This window comes from Epargyreus clarus, unplaced genomic scaffold (assembly GCF_041222505.1).
Source record: "Epargyreus clarus isolate Ecla_fem2 unplaced genomic scaffold, WU_Ecla_fem_2.2 ptg000009l, whole genome shotgun sequence".
NCBI lineage: Eukaryota > Metazoa > Arthropoda > Insecta > Lepidoptera > Hesperiidae > Epargyreus > Epargyreus clarus.
This window is the reverse complement of record NW_027332217.1, coordinates 14,031,328-14,053,664: the sequence shown is the minus strand read 5'-3', so window position 1 is coordinate 14,053,664 and position 22,337 is coordinate 14,031,328. Positions and strand designations below refer to the sequence as shown.

At 36.9% G+C, this 22,337-nt stretch overlaps 1 protein-coding gene across 2 annotated transcripts in view; it reads right to left on the bottom strand.

Moving 5' to 3' along the window:
* bs (serum response factor blistered) overlaps nt 1-21,111 on the bottom strand; it is a 311,048-nt gene extending 289,937 nt beyond the window's left edge. For both annotated transcript variants that reach the window (XM_073076805.1, XM_073076806.1), the window contains exon 1: nt 20,589-21,111. In XM_073076805.1, coding sequence (XP_072932906.1) covers nt 20,589-20,984 — 396 coding nt within the window. In that variant the 5' untranslated portion in view covers nt 20,985-21,111. The remainder of the gene's footprint in view (nt 1-20,588) is intronic.
* Between the last annotated feature and the right edge of the window lie 1,226 nt (nt 21,112-22,337).

Below are 22,337 nucleotides of genomic sequence, written 5' to 3'. Positions count from 1 at the left end.
TACGGGGCTCACAGGGACACAAGGCATTCCGACTTAGTTTCCCACAACCAACACATTCGTGATCAGCTTCATCCATAACTCCTACACTAAGGTTTTGAAGGTGGTAGAACCCTTTGTGGTTCGACTCCGGCGGTACCACCGCCACACTTATTTCTGCCTTATAACTACAGTGTTAAGCGCTGTTGTGTTCTGGTTTGAAAGGTTTGGTAAGGGAGACATACTTTTCCGAGGCGTTCCAGCTTAGTCGTTAGGAGTAGCGGCGCATCTGTGGCCGACCTCAGGTAGGAATATCTAATCCTATCTTGGGTTGATTACAGATGTCCATGGGCGGCAGTAGCCACTTACCATCAGGTGGACTGCATGCTGGTCTGCTACTCCTATATTTTAAATTAAAAGAACTAAGATTGTATTGCAGTGGCTAGAAATCTAAGAGTAATACATAATAGTTGTTAATAATGTACCTATGGACTAGATACCCATTAATTATTTCTTTATCACAAAAAGTAAAGGCGTGAGGCGTGGCACGGTAGCCACGCAACATTGTATGTAGAATGATTAGTACATTAAGGCAGCCTATTGGCAGGCAATAAAGAAAACTAAATGCCAGTCAAAGTCAAGTTAGTGCTGACAACTGTTGATTTATCGTTATATACGTCGTGAACGCGTGTGGTGTATGACCACACACATGTTTCGATGTTCGAAAGGTTATTTGACGTTTATATGATGTTATGTATGTACCTACCTACAAAAAATAAGTGAATTTACCCAAAGTAAAATAAGAATGTACTGCTTCATTAAATTGAAGAAAATCTGGAAAAACAAGCACAAACAATAAGGTATACCTAATACAAAATAATGATTTGTATTTATGACAAACCCTAGAGACATTCAGTATTCACCACACATTCTGATACGCAAAGGGTTCCAGGTTCGATATGACCAACAAACATACATCAATATAATGATTTCAATATTCGTTTCAAGGAGTGGATTTTTTGTATTCGTCTCCCATGGCACACAAAATTCTAACGTATCTTACAATACGAATACAAAAATAATGATATATTTTTCAATTATTTCTGACCGAAGTAATAAATTAGAATGATATTAAAATAAGTATCTTTAGTAATGAAGATACATTTATAGAATTGAGTGTAAATGTTATTACTACAAATGATACAAGACAAATAAATCTAACACAGGTTAAAAACAAAAAACAAGTTGGATTAGCATTCCAGAATTTGTACATTTTTAATACTCCCGATCCACTTTCACTGGGACAGGAGGTGTGAGGCCATTATCGAGGCTCGCAGACGGCAATTCCTATGGTAATGAAGCGAAGGACACCTTGAGCAAGGTGACTGGCTACCGATTCTGGGCAAAAGGGAATATAAACTACATAAATACACTATGCCATCGAATCACAACAGTTTACGGCATAAGAAACCTATTTTAATGTAGTTGACAATTAACAATATTTTTTCAAATTTTCAGGAGTTTGGTGAAAAGTCAAATGGGCGAGAAAATTGGATGTCATTGCTGATTCGAAATGGATTTATCAAAACCATTACAATTATTATAATTAAAGTTATAGTTCATGAAATGGAAGCATTTTAATGTCATTTTGAGAGGTGTTTTTTTAGAACAACAAAAATAAAAACAAATCGGTTGCTTTCTTTCGTGTTGTTTGGTACATATCGCTATAATTTCTAAATACTCTAGAACGGTCAGGTTCTATGTGACGCCGATACCCAACTAAACGGCAAACATTAACATTTATTAGTTTTCAGGAAACTCCGGTTCGTTGGTAGCATTACGGCTGTCGATTTTGATATATGTGAGATCTCATCCCAGATAGCTCTTGAGCCAGCAGAGCTTAGAGATGCGATAAGCGCCATTAATAAATACAATTATCTCCAACTGTCCAATCGTTATTATTTATGTGTTCATCGCTATACTTGTAACATTCAAGCCCATTAGGATATCAACATCATTTCACTAACCACCGACTGGTTAATAGAAGGCCTTTATGAACATAAAAACGAGATAACAAGAAAAAAATACATGATTTATTAATGAGGTAGATCTATCAACAAGTGCATACTACTTACCGCAATACTTTGACAGCGCGCATGAAAGAATTTCCTCTTCCTTGTTTGCATTACTATGACCTAATTGGCAAATGAGAATGATTGCCTACGATTAGTAGACAAAGAACAGATTCGTCCAATGAACGGACGATAATATTAAACGGATGCTAATCTAGCGACTCCATAAATAGGACGAAATCATAATAATGACCGTCGGCCAAAAAAGGATATAGCATCGAAGGTTGATAAAGCACGTGTAGTCTCACAAACGCGGCATAATGTTACACCAGGGTCTGAGGAAACCCCAAAAACAGGTTATGAAACAGGGTTGCCATATTTGTGGGCAGCTCTCGACTGGATTAATCGTAAAAGGTCTAAACGGGCCGTCTTCGGTCTACCCGCGCGTACGGCTCCACGTGGCTTTGTTTGCCATCTCGAGATCTATACGTCATCGTACCCGTAAGGCAAGGATGGTCTTATGCCATTTGCATAAAGGTCGTCCAGTTCACCGAGAACAGGATTAAAGACTTTTGAGCTCGAACGTGTTTTAAGCATCAATGTCGAATAAATATGTAAACTCTTTCCAAACTATCTGCTTTAGCACGCATCTGGTTGCACAAGGGAAACGTTCTACAAAAATCGAGTAGCAAGAACAAGTGTCAAGTGGAATACTAATAAAAGCGTGTTCATAGATTCTTCCAGGAAGTCTTGAATCTAAATGAATTGAGTGGATTTGGGCATATTTCTAATTTAAGATATACTTTCTTCAGTATAACTTGAGTATGACAAATCACAGATGGTATCAAGATGGCTTAACAAAACCCAGTTTAATTCAATATAAATAAGTATCAATTTACTAAATTATCAAACACAAATAACCAGCGACATGCGTCCAATGTGAAAAAAATATCCATTGCCTATCGCTTTAGTATTATTTTCAAACAAGACGATTAGGTCTTAATTTGCAGCCGGTACGTCATTATAGACATCACGTGCAGAAAAACATTAGTTGTTAGTTACGCTATCAGAACTTTACACAAAGTACGAGCTTTACGTCAAGTTTCTTAACGACCTCATATGCGTTATAACGTTAATCCTGGATTACGTTATCGCTTACAGGCATTTCGCTAATGGCGCGTCATCATAAGGCCTTAATCAAAATTAAGCACGAACTGACATTAAATATCTTCAGATGCCTACTTTTATACAATAAACATTTCTAGAACTTTTTAATCCTGTCTGATGTAAAAACAGGTGTATTTAAGCTTCAACTAAAAACTATACATAAAGCAATCTTTATCGGTATTCGCAAGAAATTTCTGCAATGCCACGGATGCGTTCAGTTTAATATCATCATCGGCGCGTCCAAGTGTAAGAACGCCGATAATTTCTATTTCCTGTATACCATTACGGCGCTTTTACTTCACGGATTTTTCAATAATTGAGTTAAGAATCTTGACGCGCCGTGAGGGGTTGCCGATCCCTCACTCCCATTAAACTGATCGAGACGCCAGTAATGATCGAAAAGTGAAAGTTGTGGGCTCGCTTCATTATCTCTCACTACGAGATCGGAAGCCACGCGCTTAATCATGGTTAAACTACACGAAAACGACAGACGGACATAAAAACACAGAATGTATACCCGAAAAAATATAATAACTCAGCAATTATGAACACTTTAGAGCCCAAATTGCGATGACCGGAGCGCAAATTTAAGTTTGATGAAGTGCGCTGGTTGTTTGTTTTAAGTTCTCCTCAGATGCGCTCGAAACTTGATTACGGAAAAAAGGTAATGATTCAGTACGGACCAGTCCGAAGATCTTTCCTTGAATAGCGGTACAATATGTAAATTGCGTCGCCTTGATATACGAGAGAATTTGGAACAGAAGAAGGCTGGGAGGTGTGCGAAAGATAACAATGATACGGTATCTGAACTTAAGTGGTGTTCTGGATAAAAGTTAATTACTGCGTATGAGAAAAAATGTTTAAAACAGATAAAAAACAGAAAAATAACGTAATTGTTTATGAATAAAGTGATAGATGCAATACCGAGTTAATTATTCAGATCAACCAATATATCATTCAAAAATATGTATACTTCTAGAATAAGTACCTAGTGTATATAAGCAGCTGTCTAAAAATATCTTGTTTGTAACTCCATAAAATACACATGCGACTTACGATATATACGTATAACATACTACATATAACAGTGTAACTACACAACGATGGCCAACAATCCCAGAGCTACATGGACTAGGATTGAATCTTCTGAATAACATTCCCTCGAGCATCACACATTGAATTTAATTTGGAATAATGTAACGACGGTAGGTCGATTACACCCTATAACACACGATCGACGTGTCGATTTAATCGTCATATTTACTAGGGACTCGCTCTAGCAACAATTAGCCGATAATGAAAACGCCAAAGTGAATGTTGTTTGGCTTGTTTATGAAGCAAAAATCTGTATCGATATTGAAATTGTCATTCAGCACATAATCAAAGATTGCAGCGCCGCGGGCGACAGAGGCAGCGACAGGTTGCCGGCGACAAGAGCGATTAGCGTAAACGACGGTTTAACAATAATTACAGATCACTGGTACTATCGTTACGATGGTTGTATGGGAATTGCGTTCAAGAATAACCACTTGACACCTGTTCAGTATATGTATTTTATCAAGATCCCAGCAGACTGGATCGTTTTTAATTATATCGACAGTATTGAAACTACATTAATTGTTAAAATTACCGCTGGACATTAAGATGAAAACAATGCGTTGTTAATAATAGAATTTATATACATACGCTTTTATTGCTATCATCATATCGAGAAATAAACACGCATCCGAATATAAATTGTTCACGATAAGCTAACTAAACTCATTAAGCCCGCACAAAGCCACTGAATTGTAAGTAGCTATTTCATTTAAAACACAAAAGGAAGATCGAATCAAAGGACCAGATCCTAATAACACAACAATAGATTCTAGAACCGACAATGCCCAATCCACGGAACAATAGGCAATCCTTGATTCAATAGAGCTGTGCCTTTTAAGTATGCGATCTATAGTTACTAGATGAAACCAAGTGTCACATGCAAATTTAATGTGACCGGTATCGCTATCAATAGCTGTGGTGTCGATAATTGCACGTTTATAGGCTCGTTGCCAGTTTCATTCATAAACAAGCGAGATTACTTTATGAATGGCCGTCCTGCCATGCCCTTAATTTATTGTGTCAGCCGATCGACTTCCATAAGTTTCCTGTCCGCCTATTACCATTTATCGAATGTTGTCCAAGACTATCATTTCGTAGGCGCTAACTTGACCTTGATTTACGAAGTTCATTGAGAAACATTATCGTGCACTAAACCATGTCCAATTATCTCGAACGCAATTCCACCGCAGATCGAAGGGAGTGTACACTTTTATAACTTTAAGCGGCGAAGTTATATTAAAAATGAATTTATTAAATATTATTAACATTCAATTCATTACTGGAACACGCGAAAAAAAGAACATAACTCAGCACGCTATTACCAGAGCTTATGAACGTAAACCTGTCCGACTGTTAATAATTCTTTTCTTAATGGCCTCTCATGGCTGAATAAATTTTAGTGCTAAATAAACAAGCTTTATCTGTGATCTCCACAATGCAACGGGTCCGAGGGTAACAGGAGCCGACTGAAGCGCCGCGACCACGATACCATCACACCGATATGCATCAAGGAAGACCAGTTGTCAATACATTTCACCTGCGAGCTGAACCAACTTGATGGCCTGTCGGTGACCAGAACGAGTTCCCATGAATTGTGTTGCTTGCAAGACATTTTTATACCTCTGTCCAACAAGATGTACCAGTGCCTGTTGCTTACATGTTAATGTATCTGCAATCGGAGCGAGGTTTATGTCGATGATCGTTTCTTTGTTTCAGGATAAAGATGGAGTCGTCGGTTGAATTTCCAGTAGTCGACGCGACTTCAATGCGAACGATTTAGATCAATTTATAACATTTTTCTCGCGCAAAATAATGGCCCCCATCTCCATATTATGCAAATGAACAACAGTGCCACTAAATAGCATTAAGGGGAACGAATAAATATTGCGCTAACCTTATTTACTGGACAATTCAGACGTCCAAGCAAACAAACACAGGTGGTCCCAATAAAAGGTTCGGTGGAAGGCAAGCGCCTCTTAGAGATGCCGCCCTCCCTAAAAGGATAATAATACGTCGTTTCCATGCTCCCGCCTCACAGCGGATCCCCGGGACTCCGGGAGAAATGTAAATTGTCCCGCCACCTGACAAATAGCTTAATTAACGACTAACACGCGACACAAGAATTATTGAGATTATCCGAATGGTTCATTACAGAGCTTGTGCCGCAGCGTTTATGCACAATTATGACCGCTTTAATGGTCGTTGTAATGTACCAGAAGGTTGCTCTAGATTTTTTCTCAAACAAACATTTGATACGTAGTATACACGACGATTTTACGACATTTTTAGTCTTTATAGCCTGTCGTGATTTAATACAGCTGCATGACAATTCGAGCGCCTTAAATGCCTGGAATACAATGAACAAAGGTTAGTGGAAACAGCGTCCCAAATGGCCCACGTATAGTTAGTAATTTAACGGAGGCTTTATATTTCAAGGTTAAAATGGAAGTTATGTCGAGATTTAGTTTTTTTTCGCAACGCTATGCGTCGGTAGGCGTCCCGTGGGCGCGCACGTGACGACTCAGTGACTTTGCCTGACGCCGCACAACCGCTCGCGTGGGCGGCCGCCGCTACACTGGCTGCCACCGAACGAATCGCGGATTGACGTGATCGGAACAATGTACAAGTAGTCTATTTGTTTTTGGTACAGAAAATTGAATTGGCGGTTTATCAAGCTAAACACTGAACATAACCTGCAATAAAACATTGTCAAAACAGTGACAAAAAGAGTGTTTTAACGACCAAATTCTTCAGATGGCAGGGAGCACATCAAAATGCATTTCACATCAAACGTCTCGCATTCTGGAAAACGGCGGTGGCAAAAAGCATCGTGTGGCAAGTGTGCACGAAGACGGCCCCGGCTGGAGGTTTCCCAGCGAAATCTGGATGTTTGGTGGATTTTTTAATTGACGAAAAAACGACAACGACGCACCGTGCTCTCTCCTCTGGGCGCAATCAAATAAAAACTTACTCGTTAATGTTTTATGTATGAAATTCGCGATGCCGATACATTATGGATGGGGCCCCGCTGGCTACGAGGTCGGATATTTTGACGGAGGCAGATATCGCCGGGCGCTATGGTGGGCGCGGGCATCTCCTGTTATTTTTTCGCGACGTCTCCCACAGATTACATCTGCCTGTCGAATAACGAAGCGTAGCAGTAATTCCACAATTTAAATTTACATTACAAGCACATATTTTCGTTTTACCCAAAATAATTGACAAGACGACACCGATTACCAACAACAGTAACCGTTAACATTATTTTATGGCAAACGAAAAATATTACGACGCGTAATCTTGGAAACCAAAATATACTAAAACAGACACTTCCCGTTTCAAAATTATAATTGGCCTTAAATGTGACATTGCAATAACCATACGTAACAAACATTGTAGCAAAGTTTACTCAACAATTGGCAACATTTCTGACAAGCCGTATTATGACTTCTTGCAGAATTCATAAGCAAACAGAATTCAATTTCATAGCGACACATGGACGTGTAAACAATTCTAATTTACGGTGGCCACGCTGACATGTTTAGATGGCACACCTGAAGGACTATTTCGATCGAACCAGTTGCGCAAGCGCAGGTGTCCGATACTAGTATGACCATAAAATGTTTGAATTTTCAAACTATTTTTTTCTCAACGCACAAGATTAATGCGCATGTCTCAGACGTAATCTAATATGTTTATCCACTTTCTGTGCATCTATTTTAATTGTAATTAAGGAAATAGATAATAAATGTTAATTTTATACGTCATGCTAAGCACACAAACAAGAATGAGATAGCATTTTTTTGTAGTGAACTTTAAAACAATCAATTTAATAGCATTGTAAAATAAAAACTATTAATTTTACGCCATAATAAATAAAAATGCATTAATTTACATATGAGGTACTTAAGCTACGTATATTTTTTATACTTATGCTAACATTTATCAAAATAATAGTGCATGTATGTATCATGAAGAAAATATCGCTTCTAGGGAACGGGATCAAAAAAGAGTCGCCATATTTATCCCACGGAGCTATCCCGTAGTCCAAACCGGATCCCGTCACACTTACGGGAACGAACGAACTGCCCCAATCAGTAACGATAGCGACAAAAATATTACGCAAAATTTTAGAGTCAGTATAACAGAACTTACATAAAAGTTTTTCCGCTTGAAAAGATTAAAGTTTATACTTGTTCTCTTCTGATATTTATAATTGTTTTGTACCTATCAATATAATTTGATTATCACATTCTACATCGCAATTCATGAAAAAATCTAACCTAACTAATCTTCGCCTTGCAATGGCATATGGTGGTACAGTCTTCTACTTTCATATAAAAAGACCAGCCCGCTGTCAGTTCACGTGTTGCAACCCGACCGAACGGTGTCTGTCCATAGGGTTCGGGTTAAGCACAGGCAGAAGCCACAATTAACGTCATATGATGGTATAGTCTTCTACTTTCATGTAAAAAGACCAGCCCGCTGTCAGTTCACGTGTTGCAACCCACCCGAGCGGTGTTTGTCCACAGGCTGCTCATTACAAGCGATAATGACCGGATCTATCTGCAAGTGTAATGCGATCCCGCTCATTGTGCGTGCCCGCTGAAAAACGCGCGCAAAAACCTTATCTCTTATCTGTTTCGTATTTATTAGCTCAGATACACCGTCCGCTTCTATTCAACGTAATTAATCGCGATATCGGACCATACTCTGCTTATTGATTCAAGACGGCCTACGGTTCGCACGTAACTCGATAAAGGCTGTAGGATTAACCAAAAAGTACTGATTGATTTTTCTATTTTTTAATACATGATGCGGATTTTTGGCTCAGTTTTTTCGCGCACAGAAGACTGAGAGTTAAGCATAGTTGAGAAAAGCCAAAATTGAATATAAGTATATAATATGTATAAACTAAGTAAATAAAATTATTAAATTAAATTTTGATTTAATTTTTTTACCGCATATTATACTTTAATTTACATTTATTGTTTATACTGTCAATTTAACAAAAGTCAAATTTAAACAATGTGCTGATTAGCGATAAGACCAGCTATTGTATTTTTAAAATTATAAATTTTCCTTGTGTATATTTCTATTTATGGGTAATACAAAGTATATCATTATTATTATTATTAATGTAAAATAAGAAACAATAGCCTATGTATTAAAACGGGTTACTGCTTTTATTAAGGGTTAGCTAAGCGAAAAATATTTTTTTATAATAAATATTTTTCAAATACATACACCGAAAATTAAAGTAGAGCCGAAAATACATACAAAAGCTTTGAAGTGGATAAAAAGTACTTTGGTGTTACGTTTCTTATAAAATTAAAATATAATCTATTAAAATTTAAACAAATTCACGTTATACCTACTTGGATGAATAGTAAATTTACTATTTATGTATTTGAGTTTAATAACGGTCAACAAATGCGACGGGCGACTTGCAATAAATCTTACAATTTTCAACGAGAAAAAATATTATTTACAACACATGTAACAGATGTCCTCACGTCAACTCTTATTGTTCATTAAACAGATATAATGACCAATTATGGGAAAAATGTAAAAAAATACAAAACTCAACATATTTCAACGTCGTACACGTCATCGGCATTCGTGTATTTTAATTCACCTGTACTTGCAGAAGAGTTGCACACCTTTGCTTTTCAATTAACTATTTATAAGCCGAAGCTTCTTAACATTATAATGTGGCCATTTGGTAAATCGTCAAGACGTTTGGTTGGCGCTTTGCAAAGAATACGCATCACTGCATGCCTCCCTGCGCAATTATACCAAGTATGCCGTTTCATTTAAAAGTTTCGGATGCTTCAGTGAATTGATTTTTAATTAAGCACATTTTGTTTGCTCATTGATTAAATTTACCTTAATGTACATTTAGTTAAGGTAACATGTAGTAGTACATTTAAAACATTCCTGAATATCTTACGGTCGGATTCGAAGAATCGTGGTCACATCGCCGGGTGATTCGGCAAAACAATCGCTTGTTACACTTGACCGACACTCGAATAATGCGGTCCTTCATAATCGTGCGCATTTACGAGCGATTTTCTCGAAAACTCGCCTCGTGAACATTTTAGTCGTGATCCCGGGAACCCTTTGATACTGTCCGACGCCTAACGAACTAGTGTCCGGCCGATAAATTCGCCGATTAGTCGAACAGACATCGAGACACTGTCGATCGTCGAGTAATCAGTGCAACCGGACTGTCATCTGTCTAGGGCTAACCTGTGCGGAAGATTGATGTTAGAATGAATTTTTGAACATAAACATCGAATCCGTTTTGCGTGGGAATATTCATTTCATTCAATTTCAAAGTCAACTTTTTGTCAACCCGTTGATGGCTTTCAAATTAATTAACATCGATCTTACTAGGTTTAGAAAGCTGGGTAGAGTAAAAATAAAACGAGGTTTCATACGAAACTGGCTCCGCAATGACACCCGAGTACTAGGCGCGCATAACAGTAAGGCGTTCACGCTAAGTGTCGGTGGCTGGGGGGCGGGCCGACACGCTAGGTTCCCTTTCCACTAGCCAATCAATCTTCACCTCCCCGACCTCTCCTGCCTGCGACCAGAGCGCATTAACCTTAATGAAGTGAAACAGTAGTTTGCGTAGAGGTCTCGTTATAGTGGCCAATACTCTTGGTGAGACGTGAACTCCTAGTTAATGGCTTGCTTAGGCGGTAAATCTTGCGAATCATGCGAACAAAAAATTTACTTATTAATCAAACGAAGTAGACAGTATAAACTAAATAACAAAATATTACATACATTCGGCTTCGTATTTCAATTTATGTCAAAAAAGCATAAATCTTACCAGCAATTATCAAAAAATAATTTTTTTTGAGTAAAATTGCCAGATTGTACCATTACAATCCAAACACATTTTAAGCTCAATTTGAATTAAAAATTATGCTCCTCGTTTCATACTTCCGAATTTATTTATCAACCTTCTGAAGCTGACATACAAATAACCAAGTTCATTACGAATAATGATATTAAAAGGAAATTATATTATTTTAAAAAGTGAGCTTGCACTTTCAAAAGCAAAAAATATTGGACGTGTTTTACTTCGTGTTGTTTTAAGCCAATAAATTCATTTTTACGAGTCAGATATTATCTTACCCTTTCCGTATATCAGGACTTATCTCCGTTAATAAAAAACAACCATTCATAACAGTAGCCGAATTTTAAAACGGTATGTAATGAGTTAATTAAACGGCGTATGAGTATTGCAGAAATGATTTAAACGACGTTATCTTATTTTATTACGTACAATTGTAATTTTCTTAAATGTTCGCCGTAAATTTACGTATTGTTTTGTATTGTATTGTTAACTTTTAAGTATCTACTTGAGTTCCAGTAATTATTAATGAAGAACAAAAAAAATAGTACAGAGAACAGTCTACTACAAAAATAATTTCATATTTAATCTGCACAATCAGACTAACGAACGTTAAATTTTGAGCTAAAATTATTATTAATATCATTTTTCTAACTGGTATGATCACAAATCCTATCACTATCTACTTACTAGAGACGAATTTCTCGTATAGTAACCAAAAGGGCATTAGACCCTACGGTATCTATAAATAAAACTCTTAAAATATTATAGATATAGTTATAATAATCTAAGGACAATAGGTACCAACTTAATTCAGAGGGAGACCCAGAGGATAATCAATATAATGGACGCCTTAACTATAAAGATGAAAAATATAAAAACTAATAAGAAAAACATTTAGTTCAGATGTGAAATGTATTGAATCATGTCAAAACAATCAAACGACTTGGTGTGGCGCCAATAAATGGATGTCTAACATTTTCATGGACTAATAAAGAAATAATAAAATTATTCCTAAATGTACAAAGACCTAGATAGAAGTAATTCACAAGCAAACAAACACCTTCAGTACCTTTAGTATGAGTTTTTACGTTTTAACAAAAATGACTGTTTTTATTACGTATTTCCCATACATTTCCAATCAGTTTTGATACAATCTACTAGGGGCGCTGATTGGAAATGTATGGGCAAATACGTAAACAAATACCAACAGTCATTTTTGTAGAAACGTAAAAACTCATACTAGTGGTACAGTAACAACAACAATCGAACCAGATAAAGGAAGTCCCAAGGAATCCGTAAAATCCAAACAACGTTTTCTCAAAAGAGCTAAACACATCTCGAATCTCGAGCGTTACAAAATAACCGTGAGATATGGGTCAGACGCCGCGCCGTAATTACTGTACGCAACATATAATTGTTTCATTTCGGCTTGCCTCTAAAACTTGCTCTATATTACTAACATCTACAGGCCATGTGCCTATAAATGTTAGTATAGGCCGCACCAAACCAAACTGCTAGTCAGCTCTGAATTTGTTGCGAGCAGGTGTAGTCATACAATTTGCTATGGCGACGCTATTCGTTTCTATATTCAGAGCGGACTAGCAGTTTTACGCGGACTATAACATCTATAGGCCATGTGCCTATAAATGTTAGTAACATGGTTTACTTACCTAAGATAAAAAAATAACACAAAACAAAGCTATTTACATATATCGACTCTACGCAACATATAATTGTTTCATTTCGGCTTGCCGCTAAAACTTGCTCTATATTAGTAACATCTATAGGCAGTGTGTCTATAAATGTTAGTAACATGGTTTACTTACCTAAGATACAAAAAATAACACAAAACAAAGCTATTTAGGTATTACGTAGTACCTACAATTTTCCTTAGTGTTTTTTGAAATTATTATAATGATAAACGCAAGTTAGACCTGATAAAACTATAGTTTAATATATTAATACAACATATTAATATATTATACAATAAATCCCGTAACGTGCCACAGGATAAATAAAACAAAATTACATGGCATACCAATGATTAATACAATCTGTCGAGGAAAATAAATTTGGAATTTACCACACATAATACACAATCAAAATTAATAAAATAATTGCTCCAATAGTAACTTGAAATTACAAAATCAAATTTACTAATTCATTTGCTAGATGAAAATTTTTACATCACAGAGAAATAGGTTGAGCTTCATAATTTCAACAGGAGTAAACGCAAGGAAGATAGGTTGTAAAATTTAAACGGATAAGACCGTGTAAAAATGGCTCTTATCCGCAGATCGCGTTACCGCCAATCGTCCATCACCCCTCTGTCTTATTACCGACTGCCGATCGAACATAAATTCCCCCGATATTATTTGGACATGAACGTCGCAATAACTCCAGATATAATCCAGCCGTAAATTTCAAGAGAATAATTCGATCTTTATGAAGATTTTATCGATTATCGCCCGCCGAATCGGGCGTGGCAATCGTTGATAAAATTTATAAATCGTAGACACGCGTACGTTACCTGCCCCGACACTCGACAATAGTTACAAAATCTCCGAGATCGTACCACCGGGTCGTGTGGGAAAATAATCTCAGTCGCAATCTACATCCGAGCTGGTTCCTAATTAATTTAGTAATCGCTCGTGACGACTTATTCCGGCCCTAGACCCAACCACGAACCTAACGAAATCACGACTCTGCCAGACAACGATAATCGTTATTTTAAATTTATTAAAATGTCCTCTTTAAGGACTATATCGGGACGCCTATATCGGACTGTATAATTTATTCCCGCTGCGGACAAAGCTCTTTAAAATGAAAGCTATCATAGACTAAGGGTCTTATTTCACTACAATGTTCACCACTTCCTTCGTTTTGGAATCTTCCCGTGCCTTAATCGTGATGCAGCTTCATCTGATTATCTGACGGGTTTATTTTCAATGAAGACATTTAATTTTTATTTTACAATATAATTCCGTCGTGTTTGTCTTGAATTTAATAACATTGTATCCGTTCCGATCTTTTAGCACAATTATACCTTTACATACTTTTGAATGTATATTTAATATTTGATTAATTTCTAGTTGATGAGCAAATGTAATCTTATATAGTTATAAAATTCACGTGTCAATGTTACCGTACTCCTCCGAAACGGCTTTATCGTTTTTCACAAAATTTTATATGCATATTCAGTAGGTCTGACAATCGGCTACTATCCATTTTTCATACCGCCTAAGTGATAAGGTTGTTCACCCTTAACATTTTTTTATTTATATGACAACACAACGTTTTCCGGGTCAGCTAGTAATATCATAAAATTTGAAATAAAGATACCTATATTTAGAATTCGCATGAAATATATATTTACGATTTTATTCTGCTTATGGCCAAATAGATGACATAAATCAATACTTTTCCGTTAATTGTTTGTTAAATAACGTTAACATAAAAATTAAATTCCTTGTTTACGTAATTATTATTGTATGATGATGTATAATATGATCATATGTTTGTTTTCGGGTATTTTCGGACACTGAGTAGATGTCTAATACATTGTTGGACTTTTGGTTCAGTCGTCAAAATATGAATAATTTCATTTATATCACGGCGTGCGTAAATGGACGTTTTACGCACGCTTCGCGTGCGCAAAACCCCCATTTCCGACCCCGTAATATAAAATTTTATACAACACGCGGACGAAAAATGTTTTTCTGACTCGTGTGATTGCAGTCCTCGCCTGCGGCTCGGCCTGCAAACTCACACTTGTCAGAAAAAAATTTTTCGTCCGCGTATCGTAATGTACTATTTTATCGTTAAATATACGACATATTTTCACTCAATTTGTATTTTTGAAATTTAAATCAAATCTATTAGATTGTTCTTCAAAGAGTGCAAAAATTATATCATTAATTGCTTTCGGATTCTTACAAACAAATACCTATTGTCATTAATCTTCAGATAAAAACTTTTTATTACTGTTATAACATCTACATTTTAAAGCAGCGATACGTTACAGCGATTATCATTACATACATTATCTGTTACTCTGCAAACTATCACACATATTCTATCAAGCAGACTGCTTCTAAACCACTACTTCTTTAAATGAACGGATTGCTTCTGAGATTTTCTTTACAGCCCAGTACGCTGTCGGTGAATCTTTGTTCCGAAGCATACCGAAGCACAAATGTCGTGTCGCGGCGAGTCCCCGCGGCGGTGTAATTACTCTCGCGGACATTTGAGATCAGTTCGCTGCACTGACGAGTTATTGGGTTTGCGTTTCCGGGAATTTTGAAACGAATAAATTCGAATAGATATACACGGTATATCTACCAGCGCATTCTAACCTACTATGGCCACATAGCACGAAGAGATCCAGACAACCTTGAAAAGCTGGTTGTGGTAGGCAAAGTGGACGGGAAAAGACCTAGAGGCTGATCACCTAGCCGATGATCTGACTCCATAAAAGAAATTACGGGCCTTCCAGTAACAACCGCTCAAAGACAAGCTGAAGACCGGGTAACATGGAAGCACGTCAGATCATCCACAGAGGCTTACCAGAACGAGCACGACCTTCAGAAATGAAGACAACGACGAAGAAGATACACGGTATAGGAAAGGATAAAAATATAAGCATTGTACGCTCTTAATGCCGCAGACCTCAGTTTTAAAACTCATCTAAAGCTTATGAGACCAAACGATCAGCCCCAATAATCCATACATTACACTTCCATAACTTCGAAATTGATATACTCATCGATAAATTCTGTCCTAATATTACCTCGACCGAAACAACCCAGTAGCCTCACAAATAATGCATACAATGTTAGTTGAAAAGGGCAAGTTCCGACAAGTTGACGGCGAGCATGTTCCACTAACAAGCCCATCCAGTGCCCCGCTGGGCGACAAGCGCTCAGGACCCACGGCGCTGGTACCTGATGAGCATAAGCTTTTTGCATCATTAACCTACTAATGGTTTGCAAACGGGAGTAATTGCACTATAAATGATCGATGCTACATTGTATTAAAGGTGCTAGAACCCCCGCTGTTATGGTTACAGATGTCAAACGGTCAGTGACCATTTACCATCAGGTGGACTGCATGCTCGCTTGTAAATAAAACTGTCTGTTGACTTGTGAAAACAATAGACTAAACGTCAACAACATCAAGAACGCAAGTGAAAAAATATAAACTGTATAATATTCAGAAAGTTTGAAACAAAAAAATACTTTTTGGGACCCCATTTACATCTACAAACATTGAACGTACAATATAAAATCTATACTAATATTATAAAGAAGAAAACTTTGTTTGTTTGTTTGATTGTCATGAATAGGCTCAAAAACTACTGGACCGATTTTAAAAATTCTTTCACCATTCGAAAACTACATTATCTACGAGTAACATAGGCTATATTCTATATGAAATATATTTGATAAATAGATTTTGAGGCGGTACAAAGTTTGCCGGGTCAGCTACATAGGCACAGCACGGGCACGTAGATACGGATCTACGTGGCTGTACGTATATCTAACGTCAATACTTATTAACAGACTTCCCAAAGGAAGAGAAGTTATTTTAGTACGCTTTAAAAGCACTAAAATACTAATTAGACAAAGAATTAAATTAAATTGAAATGAAATCAGTTAACAATACTACATTTAAATGGTGCTTAGACGAGTGCGTAGGCCTTTACCGGCGGATCAAAGAACGACTCCTGCATATCTGACGGACGTACGCGGGCTGACGTAATGAAGCCACATCCAGTACCTTTAATAATTAAAGGGATTCTTGTTACGTAAAGCACGCTTATTACTATTAAATATGTCATTACTTCGAATTAATTCAATTGTCAAGTTGTAAGTTTCTAGTATTGTAATCTTAATTAGTCTTAATTAGTCTTATGTATGTATGTGTAAGTATGACAGCAAAATAATCTCGACTTGGGTGCATACGTAACCTTTCCTATGAATTAGCACTCCTTGTAAAATCCAAATAAAGTTATTATCCTATCTAAAATAAAAAAGTATTATAAATATAGCAGACCTGGTCACGTGTTTCCTCTCCGAATGAGAATGGTTCAGGCCGTAAACCCTAGCCAATAGGTGAATAGACCTCACGTACCTTTAAGAACTTTTTTCAAGAACTGATAGATATGTACGCTTTTCGCACGATGTTTTCCTTCCTTGATAAAAATAACTAAACTTCTAAGTTTTACAATTTTACATACCTTAAAAAACTTCGATTCCACAACGCAACACGCCAGAATCATAACTCTGGGGTATCCCCGAACCAAAAGTATGATATCGCTAAAAATATGACCTTAAGACGGCAGTGTCAATATCACTAGCATTAAATTCATTTGCATAGACTTAACATTCCGTATTGGGGACATCAATTATTTCCGCCGCAGACAGCAGCTTCATTACTAGTGGTTGTCAAGCGCGGGCGCAGCTCCGTCCGTCAAATGTACAGTACTTGATGCGTCCTAATGGTCGAATATGCGCACGCGCATACCCAGTACATAAGGGTTGTTTAGATGTATGAAAATAGTTTTATTTTTCGAAAATAGTACAATATGCAAAGGTTCTCACAAGAATATGTAACCATTTTGACAATTGAAATTGTCATTGTCGTCTATTTTCGCGTTTGAAATATGTATATTAAAAAAAAGTGTTTTTAGATAATTTACGAATGAAACGATATTACTCCGCACCTTTTCTTCGATTTCGTGTTTTTGCACCACATGTCGGCATTGTTCCGCGTAAATTACACCATGACAGTCATTAAACGGCTGACAATGTGTCAGCCGTTTAAGCCATTTAATGTGTGTTATCTATACTTATCTATGACAATATGCTATAATATTATGTTCATGGATGATAGAACTCAAAACTAAAGTTTGATACTATTAAGAGATCTGAGGTTTAAATTCTTTGAAGTTCGACTACAAGTGGTAAGTCTTGCACAATAGTTATGCAATCAAATGCAGTTCTTGCTGTTTTACATAATACAAAGTAGTCTAAAAGAATGATAGCATATATCAATAGCTTTTATATTTTTGAAATTTGTAAATGAAATTAACAAATAATTGAAATCTATCTATGTATGTTAATTATTTAGTATTTCAGCTAACTTAGGTGCATGACAAAATAGCATTGTTTTTTCTCTTACCATATTATATATTTATTGCCTTACTAAGGTAAGCTCAATTGAAATGTAACACACAATTGCTATCATACTATTTACTGATATGTGATATATAATATGACATAAGTGCAATATAATAAATCCAAAGTGAAGTATTTGAATTAATTATAAATTATCATGCTTGTTTGCAATAACCATTCTAATATTTCTAATTACAGGCAAAACTATTCTTCCTGTCAACAATTTTATTAATAAAAAAGCCTGTCGTTCATAAACATAGGCACCAATTATAGCGTTTATAACTAGTTAGTATGGACTGACAAGAGCACAGATTAATTATGATTTATTGTTTATGACAAAAGGTAACTTTACATATTCTGTGTACTTAACATATATGTATATTAATAATGAATGAATATAGAATAATATTAATGCAGTTTTAACATTATTACCTATAAGTAACTTTGTTGTTTGGGAACTTCTCTTTTAAAATTGCCTTTTTTTGTTTGATAGCTATGAGCCGTAGTGTTAGGAATATATTTTTTGAAAAAATTGTGATTATGGTAGCTAGAACCCAGGACCTATGGTATGACAAAATGGATGCTGACTAATTTCCCTTCGTTGGATAGATATTAAATATAATGTTTATTTTGAATTTCGAACGATATATTTTTTATGGATTATGTATAGATAATATTAATTTTGACACAGACCATAAAAAACTTTCTTCTCATGTGTGACACATCTGGTCTATGCAACATGCAAAGTATTTCAGATTTAGGAAATTAAATAAAATTTTGAGTGTGTTTCACTCAATCAGAAGATGCATAGTATCTTTCCATCTAACGCGGGCGGAAAGCTAGTCCTACGTACAGACTAACTGATAACGCACCTACAGCTACCACGTCGCAAAATGTGTCATGGTTCCACATAATTACGATGGAGCTATTTAAAAACATCAATCCGGCGATTAACATTCTTAGCACTTTCAGTTTTTTCCTATTTATTAATAGAAAACCTTCCTCCTAGACAAACTTTGATTTTTTTAGTGAATCTCGTATGTATTTTGATTATTTACGATAAATATGATATTCGTAATACGCAAAAAGATTAAACTGAATAATATCGTAAACCTGAATCACGTAATTAAAAATAATTACACGACTTCACTTCAGTTTTGGAACAACTAGCGCCATCTCGTGACACCACTTCAAACAACTTACGTCAGCTGTCACTCGAGAAATGAAAACAATTAACTTTTACTATCTCATTTTCATGACTTTTTAAACACGAAAATTATTTTTGGGAATGTAATTTGTACTGCTACTGTAATTATAGTTGTTAGATACGGTTTAAAAGGCCTCTGTAATACTTACTAAAATGTTTATCAGATGACAGCTGTCAAAACTTTCATCACAAATGTTCACATAAACACTAGATTTACAGTGAAATAACACTTTTTTGGAGCCGATTTAATTAAAATAGCCTTAATTAGATAGAAAACATGCATTGGGACACCTTTTCAGCAATATTCCATTGAGTTTGGCCCAAGTTTCGAATATAACCTAAACCAACATTTCAGATGTTATTATTTCAATAATTTTAAAGCCAAAATAAAATTAAATTACATTTATTACAACCCCAAGCACCATTCTACTCAAATTTAAAATACAATTTCTGGTTAATACTTTGTATACAGTGTAATTTCAAAGATTTCTCAAGTATGATTCATACTGAGTTAGAGAGCAAAACTAAGTAAACAACAAATGTTTTCATTTATTTTAAATACTAAAACACACTGCAAATTAACTTTAGAATAATTGTACCATAATCTTTTTGTATTTATATTCAATAATGTCAATCATAAACAATTTATGCATTTTTTTATGTTGAATTTTAAACGGAATACTTAAAATCACTTATCATTATACTTTTTTTAAGAACATAATTGCAGTTTATTATATCATTAATGATTGCAATTATTTCTAACATATTTTTAGAACTGATTGATCAGAAGTAAATATTTACTTATATTGATTTTATGATAAATATGTTTTGATTGCAAGGTTCGAATGGGCTCGCTTTCTACATTTTTATAAATCTTTTCACTATAAGAACTGTAGTGGACACTGCCCTATCCCCGATACACTGCTGATGAATTAAGAGGAATGTGATGCACTTCCACAGTAACATGCAGCGGCCAATCCTGTCATATGGAATATTGCCAAAAGTGGTCCGGCACCCACCTTCTTCATGATCCCCGTCTTCCGCTTGGAGAAAGTGGTGTACCGCCGGAGCTTGTTGTCAATGTACTCCATTTTGATTTTGACGCGACCCTTGGTCTTCTTGCCGTTGGACGGAGGTGACTTCTTGGGCTGCAGGGAGGCGTAGCCGTCGTCGGCGATGTCGGGCATGGGGCAGTGCTCGAGGCCCAGGCTCTGCGAGGGCCGCTCATCGTAGCACTGGTCCGAGGGTCTCTTCACCCCGCGCGGCACCGGGCACGGCTGCATGCCGGGCCGCAGCCCGCCGCCGAGCGAGCTGGCCGGCCGCCCTCCGCCGTACATGTCCGGCACTTCGCCGAGGAGTCCCATGCCGTACGACGACCCGAAGCGGGGCTCCCGCGCTCCGCCGGGCGCGTCCATTATAACCTCGCAGTACGCCACAGTAACCGGTGCGCAGACGCGCCTTGCACACTTCACCGTTCGAACGACGAACGGAGACTGACCGAAAACGCGAAAGAACCGAGGGCGGGACTGACGACTCGGCCGCTCGGACCGCGACTGACTTCGCGCGGTTCCGTCCCGCGCGCCTCGACGGCTAGCCGTCTCGCTCTCGCGCGAAACGTCAGCGCGCCCCGCGAGCGGGACGGGGATGCGAGCGCCGCGTAACCCGACACATCCGTAGGAAACCGGGAACCCGCGAACGTTTCGGTGCCCGAAATCCGTATTAAAATAGAGCTTTTATTTTTGAGTTTATTTCGTAAATAGAAATAATAGAGTCGGAAGCGAGCGGCGCTCGCGCGGCGGCGGAGCGGTGGGCTGGCCCCGAGCCATATTTAGACTCGAGCCGTGCCAAATATGGCAATGCCGGTCAAATGGGGGCCACTGAAATCCCTCCTACTCCGCAGCTGGCGATTTTCACGTCTAATAATTAAAAACTTTGTCACGTTTCTTATTGTGCACCACATACCTATGACTTGAATTACTGCTTATATACCAAAGTACCTAGGTACTCATATACGCTGTAATATTGGTAACGCATAACTATCTACATAACATTTGTATAAGTCTAATAATTTTGTAGATAGAATATACATATAGTTACAGAGAACATTTCCATCAGAAAATTTGCCGTAACTTTATTTTCGAAAAGTTTATCGTAAAATTGAATATTTACAAGTGCCTGCAACTGACATACCTACCTACGTGGGTAGGAATAGCATAAAAGTAATGGATGTAAAACTTTTTTTTAGCTTTACTCGTGTGCAATTTACCACTTTCGAAATACCTTTGTAGTTTATAACCTGCACAACTAACACATCATATTTTTAAGTTTTACCACAGATTAGTAATAAATTCTCATACATAATTATTTTAACCATATTTAAAATGAATGAACAGAAGAATATTAGGCTCATAACTGACTTGCTTTAAAGGTGAAGGAAAATAACTTAGATTTGTTTTAATGGTAAAAACAACTCGAGAAACCTACGTGGCTGAACATTCTTCGTAAACATCTCAATACGCCATCCACCAATCTAATCTTGGACTGATAAACTAAGGCCTTAGCCCTTATGAAAGGAGATCTATGTCTAGCAGTGGGACAGTAATCACTGAATGGTAAATGGAAAGATTTCCTCTCCTTAATGGAATATTTTTCTTTCTAAGAGGAGACTCGTGCCCAGCAGTGATATAATGGCTGCAATAATGGGTTGACAACGTCGACGCCAGAAACATTTCATTCTATTGTAGGTACCTTGTTTTCGAGGGGGAGTC